This window comes from Pan troglodytes, chromosome 11, assembly GCF_028858775.2.
Source record: "Pan troglodytes isolate AG18354 chromosome 11, NHGRI_mPanTro3-v2.0_pri, whole genome shotgun sequence".
NCBI lineage: Eukaryota > Metazoa > Chordata > Mammalia > Primates > Hominidae > Pan > Pan troglodytes.
In genome coordinates, this window is record NC_072409.2 from 37,089,861 (window position 1) to 37,112,268 (window position 22,408).

Here is a 22,408-nt window from a genome sequence, read left to right on the forward strand (position 1 = left end):
GTGGGGAGAGGGGGCTCTCCTAGTCTGGCTGGATTCACAGTCATCTTGAATCAACTGGAAGGTGGTCAGACAAAAATCAAAGGACCGGGCACACATTCATGGGAAGTATTTCTCATAAATTGGTACGTGTTTCAAATTTTTGTAAATTGAATCCTAGTTTATACGAACTAAAGCACATTATTATTTCAAAATGGTGATACCCTTGCAAATTTTTTTATTGTTTGTTTTTGTTGTTGAGACAGAGTCACGTTCATTCACCCAGGCTGGAGTGCAGTGCCAGGATCATGGCTTACTGTAGCCTCAAACTGCCAGGCTCAAGCTATCCTCCCACCTCAGCCTCCTGAGTCACCGGGATTACAGGTGTGTATCACCAAGCCCAGCTAATTTTTTTTGGAGAGACAGGATCTGGTTAGGCTGGCCTCAAGTAATCTTCTTGCCTCTGCCTCCCAAAGTTCTGAGATTAAAGGCATAAGCCACTACACCTGGCCCCTTGCAAACTGAATAATCTTCTATACCCCAGTTAGCAATACCCTGGGCCCAGGCATTGCCAATCTAGATAAATTCCCTAGAAACTCCAAGTTACTGACAGAAATACATTTTCTGTTTAAACGATTTTGAATTGCGTTTCTGACACTTGATATGAAAAGTTCTAAAACCACCATTAAGTATAATACTTGCTATAGATTTCCAGTAGAGTCTTATTTTTTTTAGAATAGTGATGCTTCTATTTATTCCTAAAATATATATTTACCATTTTAATAAAATTGAATTTTATCAAATGCCTTTGTGGCATTTATTAATTAAATGAGTTAATATTTTTTAAAGCTGTTAGAACAGTGCCTGGCACACAGCAATTACTATTCTAGAGTTAGCCATTATTATTTTCATAAAGCTGTCCTTCTCCAGTCTGTTAGTGAGGTGAATTTCATTCATTAATGGACTCATTTTTCTTATGTATCTAATTTTAATAAATTAATTTCTCATATTGATTAATGTGGGTTTTAAAATTTGTTTTAGAGCCAATCTGGACATTTATATTTTTTCAGAATTGCACCCATGTTTTCTAGAACACATTTTTCTCTTACAATTTTTGATATGGCCCCTATTGTTTATATGCATGTTTTCTTTTTCTTCTCAGCCTGATTTGCCAAATATTTCTCTTTTATTTATCTTTTCCAGGGACAGTTTTTGGTTTATTTTTTGGTCAAATTGTTTTTTACTGATTCATTGATTTCTGATTTTTAGAAATAAATTATTTTCTGCTGCCGCTTTTGTGTTTTCCTGGCTTTGTGATATGCAGTGCTCTCATTTCATTAATTTCTAAGAAAGTTCTGATTTACTTTTTGTTCTGTTTAAACCCAAGAGTGATTTTGCAAAAGTACAAAGTGTTATCCTGTAAATAATTTGCCATTACTAGGAGGAGGGGAGGAATGTCACTTTGCAATGAAGGAATCAGATTATTACCACCTGAACTCACTGCTTAAGTTTAGCATCTGTAAAAGGGGTCAGTGACATATGCTTCATGATGGGATGTAATGTGGAGGACCCAGCACTGCTTAGAACTACTCCTAATGACAGTTTCAGGAGTAGTGAAACTAATCCTAGGAGTAGGCTTGAAACTAATCAAGCCTTTAACAATTAATTAATAATTACTATGGTATCTGGAGAACAAGGTAAATGGCCCTACAAGTTAACAAATCCAGAGTATGGGTCATTCTACGGGACAACTGCCTTGTTTCTTCAACAAGTTAATTACGTGAAAAAAAGAAAGGCTGGAGTGGGCTGGGGCAATTAACTTCAGAACTAAAAGAGACTTGAGACATATCAACAAAATGTGATGTGTGGCCCTGGTTTGAATAAAGTAACTGTAAAAAGACATTTTGGGGATAATTCGAGAAATTTGAATATGGACTGGATATTAAATGATACTAAGGAATTGTTATTATCTTGTTAGGTGTAATAATACCATTGTGGTTATGTAAAAAAGTCACTATTTAGAGATGCATTCTGACATATTTAGCGATGCATTCTGACATATTTAGCGTAATAGAGTCGTGACATCTGGTAATTTAAAATACTATGGAAATATGGCAAAATGTGAATAATTATTAAGTTTAGATGATGGGTGTAGTCAAGTTTGTTATATTATCTCTAGTTTTATGTGTGCCTGCAATTTTTCATAATAAAAAGTTAAAAAAAGAGATAAATTCAAGATATTTACCTTTCTGTCCCCAAAGACAAGAATGTTAGTATGTACTACATCTTTTTCTCCATGGAATTCCCCCATTAATTTCAGATTATTTTTAACAATAATAATTATGCTTTAATAATTTCCTTGCTCTTTCTTTTTATATGTACAGCAATAACTTTGGCATCCTTGCTCTGTCTTACAATGCATTTTTAAGAAATTCTTGGCTTTACTTTTATTTTGCCATTTGTTCAAAGTACAAGCTCACATAATTCCTTGAAAGATTCATATTCATTTGAATCTTAGTACATCTGAAAATGTCTATCTTTTGCTCTGACATGTTAATGATAATTTTTATAGAGAAAGAATTTGATATTAACAATTATTTTCCTTCAGCACTTTGGGGTTTTTTTCGGTGACAATTTTTGCCAGTGAGAAGTCTGATTCTCGTTACTTCGTGGGATTTTTTCTCTCTCTCTCTGGAAGATTTTTACAATTTTCTCTTTGTTCTGAGATTTCATCAAGATATGACTAGGGTTAGGTTTATTAGTACTCTTTAAATTTATCTTGACTGGCACTATATGGTCTATTTCAAACTAAAAACTTGTTTCTATGTTATAGTTTGAATGTATGGCGTCCCTCCCAATTTCAGGTGTTGAAACTTAATGTTCAACACTTAATGTAATGTAATATACATTAAGTTCCAACACCTGAAAATGGGAGGGTTGCCATACAATGTAATAGTATTAACAGCTGAGGCCTTTTAGAAGCGATTAGGCCATGAGGCTTCCTCCCTCGTGGATGAGGTTAGGGTTCTTATAAAAAGAGGCTTCACGGAGCGTTTGGTCTTTTTGCTTTCTGCCACATAAAGACACGGTGTTCCTTCCTTTGAGGATTCAGCAACAAGGCACCATCTTGGAAACAGAGCAGTCCTCACCAGACAACTGAACCTGCTGGCACCTTGATTTTGGACTCCCAGCTTCTAGAACTGTGAGAAATACTTTTCTCTGTTTTATTAAGCACCCAGTCACATGTATTCTGTTATAGCAGCACAAATGAACTAAGACAATCTGTCTTCAGCTTTAGGACATTTGCTTCTGCTAATTACCTGACCACTTCACCTTCTCCATTTTTTCTGTTCCTTCCTTGGAACTCCTATTAAGAGGATTTTGGAGCTTCTGGATTCGTTCTCCGTGAATATTAAAATTTTCTCTTACTTTTCTCTCTACTTTCCCCTCCTGCATTCTTGGAGAATTTTACAGTTTAACTGTTCAACCCACTCACTTGTTTTTAAGGTGCGTCTAATCTATTTAGCTAATCTCTTGGGTTTTATTTTGATCATTTTTAATTTTCGTGTTCTATAATTGGATCTGATTCTTAAAATGTGTTCTTGTTTTATAGATATGTCATCCTTTCTTATTCCTCCTTTTACCCATGGCTTTCATGAATACATCCAGGTTCTATTGTGGGTGTTGTCATTATATTTAAAAAACAAAATGAACTGGAGTTCCCTCATTGGGATCAGCACCACCCAGGTCTTACTTTTCAGGGATCTGATTTCAGCAAAATGAAATGTGGTTTTTTTTTTTTCAGCTTTCTTCTTTGCAAGGTTCTGCTGGAATCTTGGCTCCCGGGTCTGCCTTCTAGGCTTGACTTAATTTTGCCAAATGTACAGAAATTAGTTTTCAAGGTTGTCACACTTAACTCCCTCAAATGATGAATTAATTCCACAAGTGGTGACTGGTTAGTTATCCCTAGGTATGGACCTCATTGGGCCCAGGCCCTGAACCAGAGAAACCTTCACCAGACAATGGGCTGCTGTGGTGGAGCTGCACCTGCTCACCCGCACACTTAAACACCATGGCTGCTGAAGAGCAAAAAATGCCAAGATGAGAAAACACCTGACTGCACCATCCCTACAAAGACAGAAAGAAACTTTTGGCTGCCAAGAGGGGGAATAAAAAGGGGACATATTTTGTATAGAAATACATATAAGAAGTCTGTGTGACTTTAGTGAGTCTGGATTTATCCAATCCTGAAATACTAAAAAACATCGCTTGAAGTTGAAAAAAACTTTTGGCCTTATAGGACAATTCAACAGAGAAATTACTTTGTATAACAGCATTAAACATCATCCCAAAGGAAGAGTTGTTCTCTGTTCCAAAGAACATGAAGTAAATTGATAGATGGACATTCCATTAAGGTTAATAGGGAAATGTAAGCACATCTTCCTTTTAAAGAGAAAGAGAATGCTTTTGAGGAAAAGAGCTTTACCCTCAGCCTCCCCTCCATTGATCACATGGTTTTACTTGGCTTGATAGGAAAGCCACAAAATGTAACTTTTTATAGATGCTGACACACAGGATACCAAAATGACAAGCCAGGATGAGGACAGAGGCACTAGTTTGGCGAGGTGCAAAAGTTAATTTTCCTGGCGGAGTCATTTCTAGTGTTAGAAGTGTGTGTGGTGTTACCTGGGTTTCCATGAGAAGTAAAACTGTTAGGGGTCAATGGGCTAGAGAGTAAATCCAAATTCAATTTATTTTCCTTTCCAGCTTTTCATCTATCACCAGGCTCCTATGAGTTGGGGGAATCAGATCTGGAAAAGTGTTCTCTAGGAAGAAAGTGTTTATTGAAAGCTATGATCCCACCACATACAATCGGGTCTCAAACTCTGTTGAGTCTGCTTCCTAGATATTTTTCATATCTTTCCAATGCATGTTCTCTTTACCATTACTGCCACTACCCTACATCAATCATAATCATGTTTAGTCCAACACAATACCCTCTTACACTTTCTACACACAGATGTAGCCCAGAGGGATCCTTTAAAAATACAAATCTAACTATGCCATTCTCCTGTTTACTGAGGGCTTCCTGTCCACTGAGGGCTTCTTACCATTTTAGGATAAATTCAAAGTCCATAACAAGTCCTCCAAGATCTCTGATCTTCAGTATCATTAAATATCTTTTTCCCCTTTACTCACCAGCCAGCCTTCAGTTCTTCACATGTATAAAGCTCTTTCCTGCCTCAGGGCTTTTGTATGTGCTGTTCCCTTGGCCTGATATGACTTTCCTTAGGGTTTCTGTCTCATTACCTCCTTATTCTGAATAGCCCAATATGTATGTCACTTCTTTAGAGAAGCCCTAACTGATAACTCTATCTTCCCTGTCTAAATCAGGAGTCCCTTAAAAACATTTATATATTAAATATTTTGTGTTGGTTCTCCTCTTATCCCACTCGACTCTAAGCTTTGTAAGGGTAAGAAATAGGTCTGTTTATTTTGTTATGTATCTCCAGTTCTTCACATGATCTTAGCACATAATAGATGCTCATTAAGTACTTATTGAATAAGTGAATGCATCTATCAATTCTGGAACAATCTGGAGCAAGAATGAGGATGTGAGCAAGGGATTTGGTATTTATTTAAAAATCCCTATAGTAGTATAGGGGATGATAGTAAATGACATGCTAATTCTAGTACATGTCTTGAATTCAACAGAGCATGTTGTGGGAAGCCAGGGACCCCACACGGAGGGACCGGCTGGAACCACAGCAGAGGAACATAAGTTGTTAAGATTTCATGGACATTTATCAGTTCCAAAATAATACTTTTATAATTGCTTACGCCTGTAATCTCTTAATCCTGTTATCTTCATAAGATGAGGATGTATGTCACCTCAGGACCACTGTCATAATTGTGTTAACTGTACAAATTGATTGTAAAACGTGTTTAAACAATACGAAATCAGTGCACCTTGAAAAAGAACAGAACAATCGTGATTTTTAGGGAACAAGGGAAGACAACCACAAGGTCTGACTACCTGTGGGGTCAGGCAAAAAGAGCCATATTTTTCTTCTTGCAGGGAGCCTATCAATGGACGCGCAAGAAGGAGACATATTGCAAAATTCTCTTCCAAGCAAGGAATATTAATATTAATACCCAGGGAAAGGAATGCATTCCTGGGGGGAGGTCAGTAAACGGCCACTCTGGGAGTGTCTGTCTTGTGTGATTGAGATAAGGACTGAGATAAGCCCTGGCCTCCTGCAGTACCCTCAGGCTTACTAGGATGGGGAAAAACTCTGCCCTGGTAAATGTGTGGTCAGACCGGTTCTCTGCTCTCGAACCCTGTTTTCTGTTATTTAAGGTGTTTATCAAGACAATACGTGCACCGCTGAACATAGACCCTTATCAGTGGTTCTGTTTTTGCCCTTTGCCCTGTGATCTTTGTTGGACTCTTATCAGTAGTTCTGCTTTTGCCCTTTGTCCTGCTCCCTCAGAAGCATGTGATCTTTGTTAGATCCTTAGTAGTAGTTCTGCTTTTTGCCCTTTGAAGCATGTGATCTTTATACCTACTCCCTGTTCTCACACCCCCTCCCCTTTTGAAACCCTTCATAAAAACTTGCTGGTTTTGAGGCTCAGGCAGGCATCACAGTCCTACTGATATGTGATGTCACCCCCAGCAGCCTAGCTGTAAAATTCTTCTTTTTATACTGTCTATCTTTATTTCTCAGCCTGCTGACACTTAGGGAAAACAGAAAGAACCTATGTTGAAATTTTGGGGGTGGGTTCCTCCGATAAGAGCAGGAATAGTATAATGACCATAATGTAACCTACTCCTTAAAACAGACTTTGGCAATCTGGTATTTGATGTATTTACCTCTAAGACATTGAACACATTTGAGAGGTTCTGGCAGTTGCCTGTAATAGGGAGTCTAATCAGATTTTTGAAACAAAAATGCCACTTGTGGTTCTTTCACTCTTTATATCATCCCAGTGATCCCTACTCTCTTGCATCTTGAGGGTAGAATTTTGCCTGCTTGCATTCTCTGATTCAGTACAGAATACATATTCTCTCCTGAAGGGCTATATTTTCAGCTACATATAGCCCATCTGTCTATCACAGCCTGATAGGGAGATATTTAGAACTTACCAAAAGGGGCACCCACATGTTTAGCTGGTAAGTGCAGTTTCCTCACCATTGTTAGTCCTGCATCTAAATGTATTCATCTTTCAGCTATCTTCAGGCTCCACTAAAATCCTCTTTATTTCCAAATGAGTCATAGTCTCCCTTCAGCCAAAGTAGGAATAAGTCTGGCATCTATTTGTGTATTACAGAAATTTTAACTAAGTGATTTTTCTGTGTCAGGTGATGTTCTTGGCACAGAATAAAAAAAAAAAAGACATCATAGATAAACACAGGGGCTAACAGCTTCATGAGGTTGCTTATGTCAACACACCTGGCTAGCCTTCCTTTGTTTCTCTCTCCTCCCCCACTTTCCTCTTCCAAGAAGAGTCAGACTTTCTCATGCACCTGTGGGCTTTCCTTAAAAAGAGAAAAGTTTACTGCAGAATTCATTCTCCGAGGCTACAGTCGCCACTTGTCCTATTTGGACAGACGGCTTTTTCCTTGGCAGACAACCCACATGGAGGAGTCTCCAGCCTGAAGAATTTCGAATGACAGACTTGACAGATCAGTGTGAGGCCTGTGAAGTGTCTTGGGGCTAAATAGGAGGCAACACTAAAGTTGCCATGCCATAGTGGTAGGGAATCAGACTCAGGGATTCCAGGGGTAGGAGTCCAGAGATGCCCCTTAGCTCCAAGTGGACCAGAGTGCTGTCTCAGCATGGCTCAGTCATACACCATCTCCCAAGTCCAAGGCCAGGAAAATGGAGTCTGTGGCCAAAGCTCCTGGAATACTACAGATAGGTCCCTTTAAAATCAGAACTAGAAAGAAGAATAGAAGGATAACATGACTCACTCTACCAACTTATGTTCTTAGAAATGCTATCTGGTAGCCAGATACATTGTGACAAGAAATGGGTAATGTAAAAGCAATTTAGACTGCCAGCATTTTTCAGCATGTCTTATGATGAACAATAAAATAAAATGAATCCCTCATTGTTTCTTTTTTAAAAATCCTAAAATATGTTTAGAAAAAGAAAAATCATTCTGAAATTGCGTGACATTACAGGTAGGTAGCTTATACAGGATTGGAGGGCCCAGAGCTTACAAATTATTCCTTCTCACTGTTTCCTTTTCTTCCAGCAGCATCCCTTAAACCAGATAAGTAGGTTTATTACACTGAAAACCCATGAAAAGATGTGGACTCGGTTCAAAGGCATATCTTGATGTAGTGGAAAGAATGAAATTTGGAGTCGGGCAGACCTGGGTTTTGATATTACTGCTGACATATATCGTACGCCTTTGGCTTTGTCACAGCTTCACTGGGCTCAGTGTTTTGAAAACAGACAGATTATGTTTGTGAAAGTTCTTTGGTTCCCTCTCCTAACTGTAGTCAGATATCACCCAGAAGATGTGTATGACATTGTATGTGCATAGGTAAGCTTAGGCCAGAATGAGATGGGGGATTATGAAAAATTTTAGCAGAGGTAACTTTTGTTCTTAAAAACTACTATCTAACTTTTTATTGACAACTCAGAAGTATCTATGGGTAGGCTGAAGGTAGAGGGAGCGTGCTAGGGATCCAGAATGTTTCTGAGTATCTTAATAATTTAAAGAATTTTATTTGCCTAAACACTCACATATTCTCACACACACCTGTGAAGCTATCCCTCAGTCATGCCCCTATTAGAATTTATTTCAGCAGACGTGGAACTGAACAGTGTAAACACTTGAGTTCATTTCATCATGACTCTTCAAATACCTTTGTCCTGTGGATAAAGCTTAAGACAAAAGACATGAGCCAGAATACATTTTGTGATAACTTTTTCTTCTCTTTAGAAAAAAAAAATATGTACAAAAAAAGCTGAGAAGAGCCAACATGGAAGTGTCAAGAAAACATTCTGATAGGTACGGACAAAAGAGCTCCTTCAATCAAAGGAGTTACATATTAGTTCTCACCATGCTAGAAAAATGAGATGCAGTTAAAATTCTAGAATAATTAAAAGCCACAAAGTGAAACTGTTGTTCTGGGGCCCTATGTTGTAGATTCTCTGATTCCTTTTCTGTAAAATAATACTGTGCAAACTGTAAAATATTCATTTTCATATAAAGTCCATATAATATGAGATACAAAACTGTTGAGTTGACAGGGGAGGCTGATGTTGGCTGCTTTTTGGAGAAAAGCTGACAGTGACACCTGCCTGCCAGAAGACATTCCAGAAAGATCTTGAGTTCTTTAGTAGAGGCCATTATCTAAGAAAGAATCATATAACCCCAATACCCTCCAAATCCAGAATTCTCTGACAATTGTTTGTATAACTAGGTGACTTTGTTAATATATCACTTTAAACTTTGAACGTAACAATTTGTTAAGAGATCAGAGTGCAACATTCTTTTTGAAGACAATTTTTTTTCTACAATTGACTTTGAGATTTATTATTAACCAACATTGTCCTTCCTGCAGCTCAAAAGTTTGCCTTTTATTAAAATTCAAAAATTCTGGAGGAGGCAGCAACTGTGGTAATAAAAGTTTAAAGTGAATTGTTATATTTACTTCTGTGTTTATAAAACTGAGAAAAGAAAATTTGTGTACAAATATCACAAAACAACGTCAACCATTGAATAAATGTGGTTCTTCAATGCACGCTTGAACAAGAAAATTTTGTTGGTTTTAAAATTCTGGCATAAATATATTAAAGCTGACCAAAAAAAAAAAAAAATCAGGGCAAGCTACATCACTTCCTCATACAAAAAATGTACAAAACATTAGCTTCTAACTAGATAAACGTAATATTTGTCATCACAGTTTGACATTGAGCAACTGTGTGTTTTGAAGTATAGAATTGGAAGATGATTTTAAAAAACAGCTTGTGACACATCAGTCGTCTCAGGTAACTTCGGTCATGGACGCAGAGTGATTCTGTGGAGCAAACACAAGCAGATAAAATCTGAGATAGGGTTGCCTGACACGTGCACACTCACTTGTCCCTAAATATTCCCTTGTTTTGTCTCCTCAAGGGTACACAGGCTGTTCCCTCCCCCTAATATGCTTTTCCAGGGCCCCTGAATTTCCCTTACCTCTTTGGTTTTTTTATTTTATTTTTTGAGACGGAGTTTCACAATTGTTGCCCAGGCTGGAGTGCAATTGTGCAATCTCAGCTTACTGCAACCTCTCCCTCCTGGGTTCAAGCAATTCTCCTGCCTCAGCCTCCCAAGTAGCTGGGATTACAGGCATGCACCACCATGCCCGGCTAATTTTGTAGTTTTAGTAGAGACAGAGTTTCTCCATGTTGGTCAGGCTGGTATCGAACTCCCGACCTCAGGTGATCCACCCACCCCAGCCTCCCAAAGTGCTGGGATTATAGGCATGAGCCACCATGCCTGGCCTCCTTACCTCTTTTATTAAAACTTCCCTGATTTTTCATCCAAAATAGGATAACTTCTTCACCCAAACTTTTTTTTTTTTTTTTTTGAGACAGGGTTTACTCTGTCACCCAGGCTGGAGTACAGCCTTGATCTGCTGGGCTCAAGTGATCCTCCTATCTCAGCTTCCCGAGTAGGTAGGACACTGGGCACATGCCACCATGCCTGGTTAACTTTTAAATTTTTTGTAGAGACAGTGTCTCACTATGTTGCCCAGGCTGGTCTCGAACTCCTGGGCTCAACTGACCCTCCCACCTTGGCCTTCCGAAGTGCTGGGATTACAGGCACAAGCTACTGTGCCCAGCATCTTCACCTAAACTTATTCTCTATATAATTCTGTCTTATGCTTAAGTATTTTCTAATATAAACATTTAAGAGCCTCAAAGTAACTTAGCATCCCGCACATTTTTAATGTAATGTTTTAAATATGAAACAGTTCTAGTGTTTAAAACCTTTCTACATGTTTTATCATTAGAGTCACAAATTACATAGAAGTGAGTTTATTATTTCAAAATGTATAGAATTTTTGGGGGGTTTGTTTTTAGTTTAACTTTTTTTGGCTAGAGAAAATGTGGCTTACATAATACAGATCCATTAAAATATTTTTCTTGAGACTTGTATCATGGTCTTGTATACGATGCATTTTCATAATGTTTCATGTGTTTTGAGGAGGGTTATATATAATGCACATCAGATCAACCTTATTGATCATGTGTATCCTTACTATTTTTGTTTGCTTATTAATAAGAGAAAAGTATTACAATCTCCTGTGACTGAGGATTCATCCATTTTCCTTGTAATTATGTCAAATATTTTTGTCACTGGCTGGCTTTTAATTAGTTTTAACTATTAAGCTTTTATACATGTAATCAACTAGGTGAGGGTGGATATTTAGGTTCTTCTTTTGAGTAAAATGGGCTCTTCACTGTTTACAAGGTTATTTCTGAGTTGCAAAAATTCTCTCTCCATGTTTTCCCTACCGTTACTCCTCTATTCAATCTTGGCTGCCACAATCAGACAGAAAGCTCCAGGACACTTTTTTTCTTGCATTGGTAATATAATAGAAACTTTAGCAGCAGATAGTAACTGCTCGAGGTTCATCAAATGGAAGCATTCAATTAAAACAACAACAACAAATATATATATATATATATATATATATAACCTCCCACTTCTTGCAAACCTAAAGTCTTGTCTTTTATTTGAACTTAAAACTCAGTGCTTTGGGTCTATGAAATTATTAAATCTTTAACAAACTGTGGCTTTGATCTAATTATTATTATTGCTTTCCTGATTTCTGTCTTTTTTTTTTTTTTTTTTTTTTGAGACGAAGTCTTGCTGCTGTCCCCCAGGCTGGAGTGCAAAGGTACAATCTCGGCTCACTGCAACCCATGCCTCTTGGGTTCAAGCGATTGTGTTGCCTCAGCCTCCTGAGTAGCTGGGATTACAGGCACCTGCCACCACACCCGGCTAATTTTTGTATTTTTAGTAGAGACGGGGTTTCACCATGTTGGCCAGGCTGGTCTTGAACTCCTGACCTCAGGTGATATAAAATATATATTAAATATGTATAAGTATCTTTTAACTATATATGTATACATATATAAGTATATATACATACATAGATGAAGAAAGTAAGGCACCAGGTTTAAGTAATATGCCCAAGGTCACCAATCAAAATTAAACGATATGTATGTATGTATATATACATACATATATACTTATATATGTATATAAATATATATTAGTGTATATATGTATCTATATTTAATATATATTTTATATAATTATATATATTTTTCCCCCATGGGGAAGACATCTGGAGACTCTATACCACATCCAGAGTGAGTTAACACAGTTGCTTCATTTCTAATTTAATTTTTGTTATTAGAAACTGTGTGGACAAGAACTCAACTGAACAACACTCAGCTGATTGCTCATGTACATTGTGAGTGGGGCGGGGTGTAGAACATGGATAATTAAGAATTGGTTCCTTTGGGATCCCAACAACTTTATACAATCATAAAATAATGCTTTGAAAAACTTGACTATTTTTGTTTTATAATTGTTTACTTTTTGGTTTCTCTATGGTATTTGGGAAAGATTTTAGAAAATGCACCCCATCTCAATCAACTATACTAAGGGGAATCACAGAAGGTAGATATTCAAATTTGAGGTAATGTTTTAGAGAGGGCCAGAGCACTGTGGCTCTGAGGGCTGCATGTGGCAAAGGGGAAAGAATGTCTTGGGAGAAAGGGAAACGAGGGTGACTGATGCCCTCCCCATCCAGTCTTCTCCTTAAGATATTTTGAATAGTGGGATGGATTTCATGTGTATGAATGTGTGCTCTGAAGAGAGGTTCTAATCTCTGATCTGAAAAGGTCCACATGCTGGGAAGATGGTTCTGTTCCAAAAATTACAAAGATGCCGTTTCTAACAGAAACCATGGCTGTTGGAGTTGCAAGGGAAGTTCTTGCCCAGAGGGGGGTATTTATTTTGGAAAAACTGTAGCTCAGGTTAAGTATACCAGCCCCCTGTAGCATGTTTTCATATTCAATGCTGGGAGTTGTGGATTTCAAAAAAGAATTTTCATTGAATGAAATCTCCGACTGTGTGGTGTAGGAGAACCAGCAGGGCCTCAGTATTGGATGGGTCTTCATTTAATTTTGACTGGGTGACCTTGGGCATATTACTTAAACCTGGTGCCTTACTTTCTTCATCTATAAAATAGGATATAATAAAACCAATACAGTATCATGAATATTAAATGAGATGACTCTCAATAAATGCTAGTTCTCTTTTCTTGACCAACAAATAAAGGGTTTATCTTTCTAACTATCCATGTGGAAACATTACTAAAAACAGATGCTTGGTGACTTGCATTTTTCACGACTGGTATGGATAGCATAATGTGAGAGGCAATACTTCTCTTTAGCTTTCTGTGGCTTCATTCTGGCTAGCCTGCAGAAGTCCTTCTCATAGTTTCTTATAAATCTCTACTTTCCGTGGATGTTCAAATAGTGATTATGGTCAAATTTGAGGTTCTTGGTTTTGGCTAAAGTGTCTACTTTAGGTTTTGGGACAAGTTTGTATTCATCCATCAATATGTATTTCACACCTAGTGGATGCCAGGATACATGGTAAATAAGACATGGTTTATAGGGTCCTCAAAAAGTCCCAAGTCTTTGGAGGAGGCAGACATGAGGGAACACTTGGCTTTACTTATGAGTGACAGTCACATGAGAGGGGTCTGGAGGGTCCTTTGGCCCAAGTCTGGTATTCGGGCAAGGCCTCAAATTGTATCCATATGAGGCGGCATCCATAATCACAAAGATCTGTTGACAGGTTTGAGAGAAGTTCAACTACTACCTGTAAACAATGAATTAAGATCTATTTTAAGAATCCTTTATCTATCTTGTGAATAGCATTTTTTGAAACCCTGTTTAGCACTTCATTTTTCAATTTAAGTAGAATCCCTCAAAATAGAGTCTGGACATCTCTAGGCCTGATCAACCATCAGTGGCCCTGAGAATTAAGAGAGAAAGAAGTCTAGGGAAGACATTAGACAGATGTCATGCTTGAGCAGTGCTGGGTGGAAGGATGAGGTGTGCAAAAGGGGTGTTCTTATACCAGGATATTCGGGGGATAGCATTTACAAGGACACAGAGACTGGTATGTCTATGGAACTCAGCAAATATTTTCTGTTTCTTTTTAAAATTCACTTGTTTTCATTTTACCACCCCAAAATAGAGACCCTCTCTGACTTCACTAAACACAGGATTGTAATTAGGGAAGAAAAGTTAGAGAGATTCTATTTCACTATTTCATTACAAGGTATCACTATTTAGCTAATTTGATATTTAACCTGTAGCAACAGGCTGTATATAAATAAACCAGAAATATTTTTGTTAACATTTTATTTCTAGACCAAATTAAAATGTTAGCCTTAATACAAATTAAGGGAAAACAAAACAATACTTGGTACTGTATTAATGGAGAACCTTAAATATTTTTCCTAAAATGGAGATACGGAGGTAGATTTCTTGTTCCAACCCACCCCCCCGGCCCCACCCTCAAAACCTGGTTCATTAATAATATTAGATTTAATTAAAGGTAAAAAGGCATAGGATATTGAGACCAGCCTGGCCAACATGGTGAAAAACCATCTCTACTAAAAATACAAAAAAGTAGCCAGGCGTGGTGGCGCGTGCCTGTAGTCCCAGCTACTTGGGAGGCTGAGGCAAGAGAATCGCTTGAACCCCGGAGGTGGAGGCTGCAGTGAGCCGAGATCGTGCCACTGCACTCCAGCCTGGGCGACAGAGTGAGACTCCATCTCAGGGAGGGAAAAAAAGCATAGGGTAGTTTGTCTTAGAGAGATGTCATAGTTAATCATCGTTAAATAGTGAAAATATTATTTTATATTGCACTGATATGAAGTACATAATAATTCCAAAGGGAACAAAGGGAAGTGATTTGTTTATCTTTTACATCTTCTATAAAAATGCTTGAGTAGGAAAATGCCAAATGCAAACAAGATTTTATGATAAACAGACTATGACAAAACATAAACACTTTAGCCGGGCTCAGCTACCCGAAAAAGATGACATGCTAATGAAAATCATATTATTAGTTGTCCCCCTATCTGCTTAAAGAACTCCTACTCATCCAGCTTTCCTACTTGGTACCTATACAGCCTTGGGCAGGTAATCTAACATCACTGTCTTCAGTGTTTTGTTTGTTTGTTTGTTTTTGTTTTTTTTGAGACAGGGTCTCACTCTGTCACCCAGGCTAGAGTGCAGTGGCGCGATCACAGCACGCTGTAGTCTTAATCTCCCAGGCTCAAACACTCCTCCCACCTCAGCCTCTGGAGTAGCTGGGACTACAGGCATGCGCTACCATGCCGGGCTAATTTTTGTATTTTTTTAGTAGAGACAGGGTTTTGCCATGTTGCCCAGTCTGGTCTCAAACTCCTGGGCTCAAGCAATTCACCTGCCTTGGCCTCCCAATGTGCTGGGATTACAGGCGTGAGCCACCACGCTTGGCCTGTCTTCTGCATTCTTATCTTTACCTGTGAAATAGGAATTATAGTATCTATTCAATAGGGTGGTTGTTCAAGTAATGATATATTTGTAAAGCTCCTAGCAATTGTCCTGGGAAAAATTAAGTGCTTCATATCATCTGTCCAGGCTCCTTTCAGTTGGCAAGTCGTCTTCCTGGCTTTCCCTGTCTTCTCAGATGGAGTAGATTTTTTCCCCTTCATTTGTATTCATACAGCACTTTGTGCACCTCTGATTCAGCATGTCATATTATGACTACCTATTTATATCCACCTTTCCTGATCATCTGTGATTTATTTATTTATTTAGTAGAGATGGGGACTTGTTACATTGCCCAGGTTGGTCTTCAACTCTTGGCTTCAAGCAATCCTCCCACCTTGGCCTCCAAAAGTGCTGGGATTACAGGTGTGAGCCACCATGCCTGCCCCTTATCTATGAGTTATTTGAGGGCAAGGACTATATCAATTATTTTTTGTATCCCTGGTATGATGCAAGGTTCTGTTGTAGAGTAACAGATCAGGAGGTACTGTTGCATTGAATTTTTGTCACAAAAACAGGTCCAAAGGGACATTTAGTAGCCTTTTAAAATGTGCCTCCAACTTATATCACTGTGTGTAACACAACCTTTTTCTTTCCAAATATTATCCTAGTTATTAAGTCAAATTGCTTTTTTCCATATGATTAGTGCAAATTTCATGAATGTGATATTATATTGTAGGTCAAAGTATCCTGAAACAGCTAAGGTTTAAGTTAGACATTACTAAGAACTCTCTGAGGATTCATGATTGCCCCAACCCCCGGAATAAATATAGGAATAGTTGAGGGGAAAAAGTGAAGGCTGCCTTTTGTGAGGGCCTTTACAATAAATGAATCAGATTCTCATTGATGCTGGGTAGATTAAGTGGTATTCATGGATTGATACTAACCTCCCAAAGTGTTCAGCCTGTGGGTTTGGTTTGCTAAAACTGCTTTACCATACCTGTGCACTTAAGGTTTCCAGAGGGCTTTCTATCCTAGGGAAAGCCATTAGGGGTACTCCACGGGGATCCTCAGGCTTGGGTTTGGAAGGAGATCCTTGCGTTCCTTTAAAGTTATGAACCACACACATTCCCTGCAGGATGAGGGGGAAAAAAGAATGGGGTCAGACTGCAGCCATCAATGCCTGGCATCTGTGAGGGTGGCAGGCCTTTCCCCTTGAATATCATCACCAGAGTGACCTTTTTCCTTTGAGAGAGGGGAAAGGGACTATGGGAAGTACTGTGGAAATGTCTGTTTAATCACCAGATGACCAGTAATAATCACTCTCCACCCCATTGGGTCTGTTTTCTCACCTGTAAAATAAGAATAGTAATACCCACTTCACAGATTTGTAATGATTAAAGACATGGTGAATGCAAACCACCTCATAATAACAGTTAAAATTTATTGAGGGCCACTATGTGTCTGGCACGACCCTGAGGATTTTATCCAATTTCACTTAACCCACCCAACAATTTCATAAGGGAGGTACTATTATCTCCAGTCTAGATAAGGGGGCACAGGGAAGTTATCTAACTTGCCCAAGGTCACACAGAGATTGAAACTCCAGAGCCCCTAAATCATATCCCTACACTATTTTGCCCCTTAAAAAGTGCCAAACGCATAGCAAGTATTCAGTCCATGTTAGCTGGTCTTTAACTCTTACCTTAGATAGTCATCTTCAGATTAAGACTATTTGCTTGAGATTAGATAATCTTGAGTTTTCTTTTATCGCTTCCATTTAAAACTTTCCCTGTAAGTTACTGCCCACTTTTCTGTTTCCTGCCAAGGTCTTTTTATAACTGACTGTTTCTACCATCTTCCCTGCTTTTTTTTTTTTTTTTTTTGCCCAAGAACCCCCCTTTTCCCTGCCTCTTTCCATACTTTCTTTGTTTCTTCATCCAGCATGTTCGAATCTTTCCTGCTACTCTTCAAACCCTGTAGCACGTTGGCATGCATCCTTTCTACCTGGCTCATCTCCATCTCACTCTTACACTCAGCTTTTTTCTTTTTTCTTTTTTTTTTTGAGACCGAGTCTCACTCTGTCACCCAGGCTGGAGTGCAGTGGTACGATCTCGGCTCACTGCAAGCTCTGCCTCCCAGGTTCACACCATTCTCCTGCCTCAGCCTCCTGAGTAGCTGGGACTACAGGCTCCCACCAGCACGCCCGGCTACTTTTTTGTATTTTTTAGTAGAGACGGGGTTTCACCGTGTTAGCCAGGATCGTCTTGATCTCCTGACATCATGATCTGCTGGCCTCGGCCTCCCAAAGTGCTGGAATTACAGGCGTGAGCCACCGCGCCCGACGACCCTACACTGTGCTTTAACTGGGAGGAGGGGAACCTGTAGAAACTTTGGAGTGGAGAGACCCAGGTCCCTTGGCTGGTTATTGGTTGCATGGCTATTGGGCAAGTTACTTATCTTTGAGCCTCATTTTCCTCATCTATAAAATGAGGATAGGAATATTGTTAGAGTTGCCCTGGGGGCACTTGATTAGCTGTCTGTAAAGCATACAGCATGTGGTACTTGTTCAGCTAGTAACTTCCTTCCCCTTCCTCCCACATTCCGCCTCATGGGAACCACAAACATAAAGCACTATTGAACATTTACAGTAGATATCCTGCCAGTCTCGGTGTTTGCTCTTCTTTTTCTGTCTCCTCTCCAAGTCTCTGCTTTGGAATGCCTCCAGGCTCCTCCAGGACATCCTTCCCCTCCCATTTCCCAGCTTTGTGTGTGTCTGTGAGGTGTGTTCACATGCATGTGCCAACAGGGTGGTCTCTCTTATGCCAGAGCAATTCAACCACAGATCTGGGTCTTACATAAAGGCCATTTGTAGGAAAACAAATTTTGACATCAATTGGGAAGTCACTTGAAAGCACTAGCAGACCGAGTAGTTACTGAGTGATGAGAAACAGGGCTGCATGTTATGGAGAGAAAACAAGTTTAACGTTGAAGCAGGATTTGTGTATGGGGCTTCAGCAAACCCCGATATCATCCCACAAAGACCCTACAAAATTGCTTGGAACAGTCAGAATGGCTCTTCCTCTCTAACTGGGGATGGCGGCTTCAGAACTGATGGTCAGCAACATTGTTTGTCTTTTCTTGAGCCGAAGTCTATTTATACACCATTGATCTCCCTTTGAAACCCTTCTGTTCCCTTCAAGTCACCTGTTTTCTTTCCTCCTTAAAAAAAATTCCTCAGGAATGGTAGTAGGCGGTAGGGGGAAGAGGAGTTGGTTAATCAGTACAAAAATACAGTCAGATGGAAAAAATGAGGCCTGCTCACTATAACAGTAGAGTGACAATAATTAACAATAATTTACTGTATATTTCAAAATAAATGGAATAGATTTGGAATGTTCCTAACACAAAGTAACAGTATTTGAGGTGACGGATATCCCAGTTACCCAGATTTGATCATTATACATTGTATGCTTGTATCAAAATATCACACATACTCCTGAAACATGTGTAACTTCTATGTATCCATAAAATGTTGTTTTTAAAAGGCGTTCCTCAGGAAAGTTCCTAATGAGATACCAAGATTTTATGATGACTTCAGCACTGCTTTTCCTGCAACTTCATCCAGAGTATTTGCATTTTAGTTTTTCATCTTTCACTATAGGAAGAATGCCTGGATCCATTCAAAATACTGGCACATTTTTGTTTTATTTCTCTTCACTTTATTGCATGTTGCAGATATTGTGGTTTTTTTTTTTTAATTGAAGCTTTTTGACAACACTGTGTCCAGCAAGTCTATTGGCACCATTTTTTTCAACAGCACATGCTCACTTTGTGTCTGCGTCAACACTTTTTTAAAGCCATAAAGTCTTTTAAATTAAGGTAATTGGTTTTCTTTTTTTAGACATAATGCTATTGCACACTTAATAGACTACAGAATAATGTAAACATAACTTTTTATATGCACTGGGAAACCAAAAAATTGTGTGCCTAGCTTTACTGTGATATTCACTGTTGCAATGGTCTGGAACCAAAGCTGCATTATCTCTGAGATATGCCTGTCATTTTGAATTAGAAAGAAGCTTCCCAATCAGTGTTCTGAATGTGAGCATTGTCTGTATCTTAGCAGATTTTTTACAAGTTGGAAAACCAAGTTAGAGGCTGGGAGAGGCATGTGTGTATTTTGCATATTGGGGAGGGAAGGAAGAGGGGCTAGGAAAAGGAAGTGTGTTAAGTCCTATGACTGAAATCCAGCTATGTGTGATGCCAGTCCAAATGGATCTTGGACCAGAGAGGGCAGAATAGGAGGAGGGAGGTCCTACAAGGCTATGATGGCTTCTTTCTCCTTGGGGAGGCTTCCTGAACATTGTTAGGGGATTCATTTCATGCACAATATAAGTCTCCAGGCCTGATGATTCATCATAAATTTTTCTGGGCCTGTTTTAAGTCCTTGAAGATAATAGAAATCTGCATCTCTGAGGTGTGAATGGAATACATGCAATGGAATACTACACAGCAATAAAAAGGAATTATTGATACATTCTACAACATAGATGAATCTCAAAATAATTATGCTAGGTGAAAGATACCTGAAAAGATACATTATGATTCAATTAATATGAAATCATAGAAAAGGCAAACTAATACAGAATGACAGAAGATCACCAGTTGCCTGGGGATACGGGAAAAGGAAGGGTGAGAGAGAAAGTTGTATGCCAAAATTGATCAAATTGTACACTTGATGTGTCATTTATTGTATACCTATTATACTTCAATAAAACTGTGAAAGAGAAGACACAAAGAATAAAAATTAACCTCTTTTTATCAAATCCAACTCAATTTAAGGGATTTCCTAGGTGAGCAGGTGGCCAGACCTCCATTTATTTGGGGAACTAAAACATAATCAGAAATACAAGAAAAATGTATTAACCAAAACTCTTCTCCAGGAAGATAGGTGGTTGAGAAGCCAGTTTAGTGGAAGTAAGATTCCCAAGAGGCATGTTCCAATAGTAACAGAGGCCCACTAAAAAGGGTGGGTGTGATCATCTGCAGGGTTTTTTAAATTTCCGAGTAGGAGATGCAACTTCAGAGCTAGAGTTGAGTTTCTTGGGATGCTGGAGAAGAGGCTGCTTACTTCTACCAGTGCTCTTCATTCTCTATTCTTCCCTCAAGGAACACTTAGCTTTTGCCCCCAATATGCTGAGAACAAATACTTAAAGAAGATTGGTTTGAAGGTGTGCCAATTTATCATTAGTCTGCTTGGCCCCAGTCCCAAGCCCAGTGTTGAAAGGGGTAGAGCCAGCTGTACTTCTAGGGGCAATTCTCTCCCTGCCACCCAGCAGGAATTTGGCAATCCAGTTTCTGAAAGGAAAGGGTGTTTTGAAATCATTTTTGTAGCAAAAGCATGCATAATACTTGGAGAATAATTGTAATTCACAAGGTTGGGACGAAAGGAACACAGATGGTGAAGTCTGGGAAACCTGACTCACAGTTTTTCAGAGAGTAGAAGAGGAAAAGGTAAAAAGAGGGAAGTCAACCTACCAGAAACAGGGCCACTGCAGTGCCCAGGATGAAACCAGCAATCACGTCCGAGCAGTGGTTCCGATACTCAGATACCCGGTTGAGGCCTGTCAGGAAGGCTGTGCAGAGAGTTCCGAGGCACAGCACCGGCTTGGCCAGTCGACTGCTCTTTGTCTTGATTGTGCTTGTAATATACATCTGGAATAGGACAGAGGCCAGGGAGTGACCAGGCAGCTGCCTTGTGCTATGAGTACACATGCAAGCAAGCAGGCACATACACCAGCATACACAAGCAGGGGCTTGTGTCAAAGCAACCACACTAACTAGTATTCCTTGAACAACTCCACTAAGATATTTAATAAATTATTTAGGTAGGAAATCAGTGCAGCAAGAACAATGAACAGGTGTACATTCTTCAGTCTTTTGTAATCTAGTGGACATGTGAACAGAAGTTATTAGTGACACAAAGAACGTATTAACGATTAGATTCAGAACATGTAGTTTTTATGTGACAAGTTTAAATATCATTTGGGGTATAAGAAATCCATATGAGAGTCTGAGATACCAAATAAACCTTCTATAGGAATGAAGCTTTTGGTGGAGAAGACCAGGTAGGAGAGTGACTGTAAGTGACAGTACATTTTATTTTTTGTGTCCCCAAAAGTTCCTAGTTGCTTTGTCACACCTTCAGGTGATTAATACCAAAGTGTTGACTGATGAGTTAGTGGACAGGCTGAATTAGAACCTCCCAACAACTGCATCACATAAATAGGTTTCAGCTGTGCTAGTAAATTGACTCCTACATTCCTTAGGACAGCTGTGATCAGCTTTATTTATTCATTTACTCCACTGTTTCTTAAAATATTAAAACTTTTCTATGTGTTCCACAAGATACAAAAGGTCAAGAAGACCTGAGCTAAGTAAAAGATGATACACTTTATGACACCTGAGATGTAGGCGGCTGTTATTATTTTGTTGTGAGGTGCTGGGTAAGACTCTGACGTTTTACAGGTTCAGTTAGCAAATGTGTCCCTGGTGGTTTAGAGTTAGGAAGCCATGCCTTTTTCATGTAAGTACACTTTTTTAGCTAACCTTTAGTAGTAGTTACAAAACACCACTAGAGGGCACCATTGGTCTATCATTTCTTAACAAATGTGCTATGTGAGCTTAGCAATTCTAAAAAATAATATGCTGATACTTATATAGTATGTGTATATGGCCTGAGCACATATAAGTTAAAATAGATGAATTTTACAGTATTACAATAGAAATTCTTAATATTCTAGAATGATGCCTCAACACTGGTGAGAATACCAGAAGATAGGAATCTCTTC

General features: G+C 38.8%; 1 protein-coding gene across 2 annotated transcripts in view; it reads right to left on the bottom strand.

The window, feature by feature from the left end:
• Window positions 1–8,902: 8,902 nt before the first annotated feature.
• PLPPR1 (phospholipid phosphatase related 1) overlaps window positions 8,903–22,408 on the bottom strand; it is a 294,221-nt gene continuing 280,715 nt past the window's right edge. For both annotated transcript variants that reach the window (XM_001135665.5, XM_001135494.7), the window contains exons 6-8: window positions 21,096–21,272; window positions 16,555–16,686; window positions 8,903–10,015 (exon numbers count right to left, since the gene is read on the bottom strand). In XM_001135665.5, the coding sequence (XP_001135665.1) occupies window positions 9,983–10,015; window positions 16,555–16,686; window positions 21,096–21,272 (342 nt within the window). In that variant the 3' untranslated portion in view covers window positions 8,903–9,982. The remainder of the gene's footprint in view (window positions 10,016–16,554; window positions 16,687–21,095; window positions 21,273–22,408) is intronic.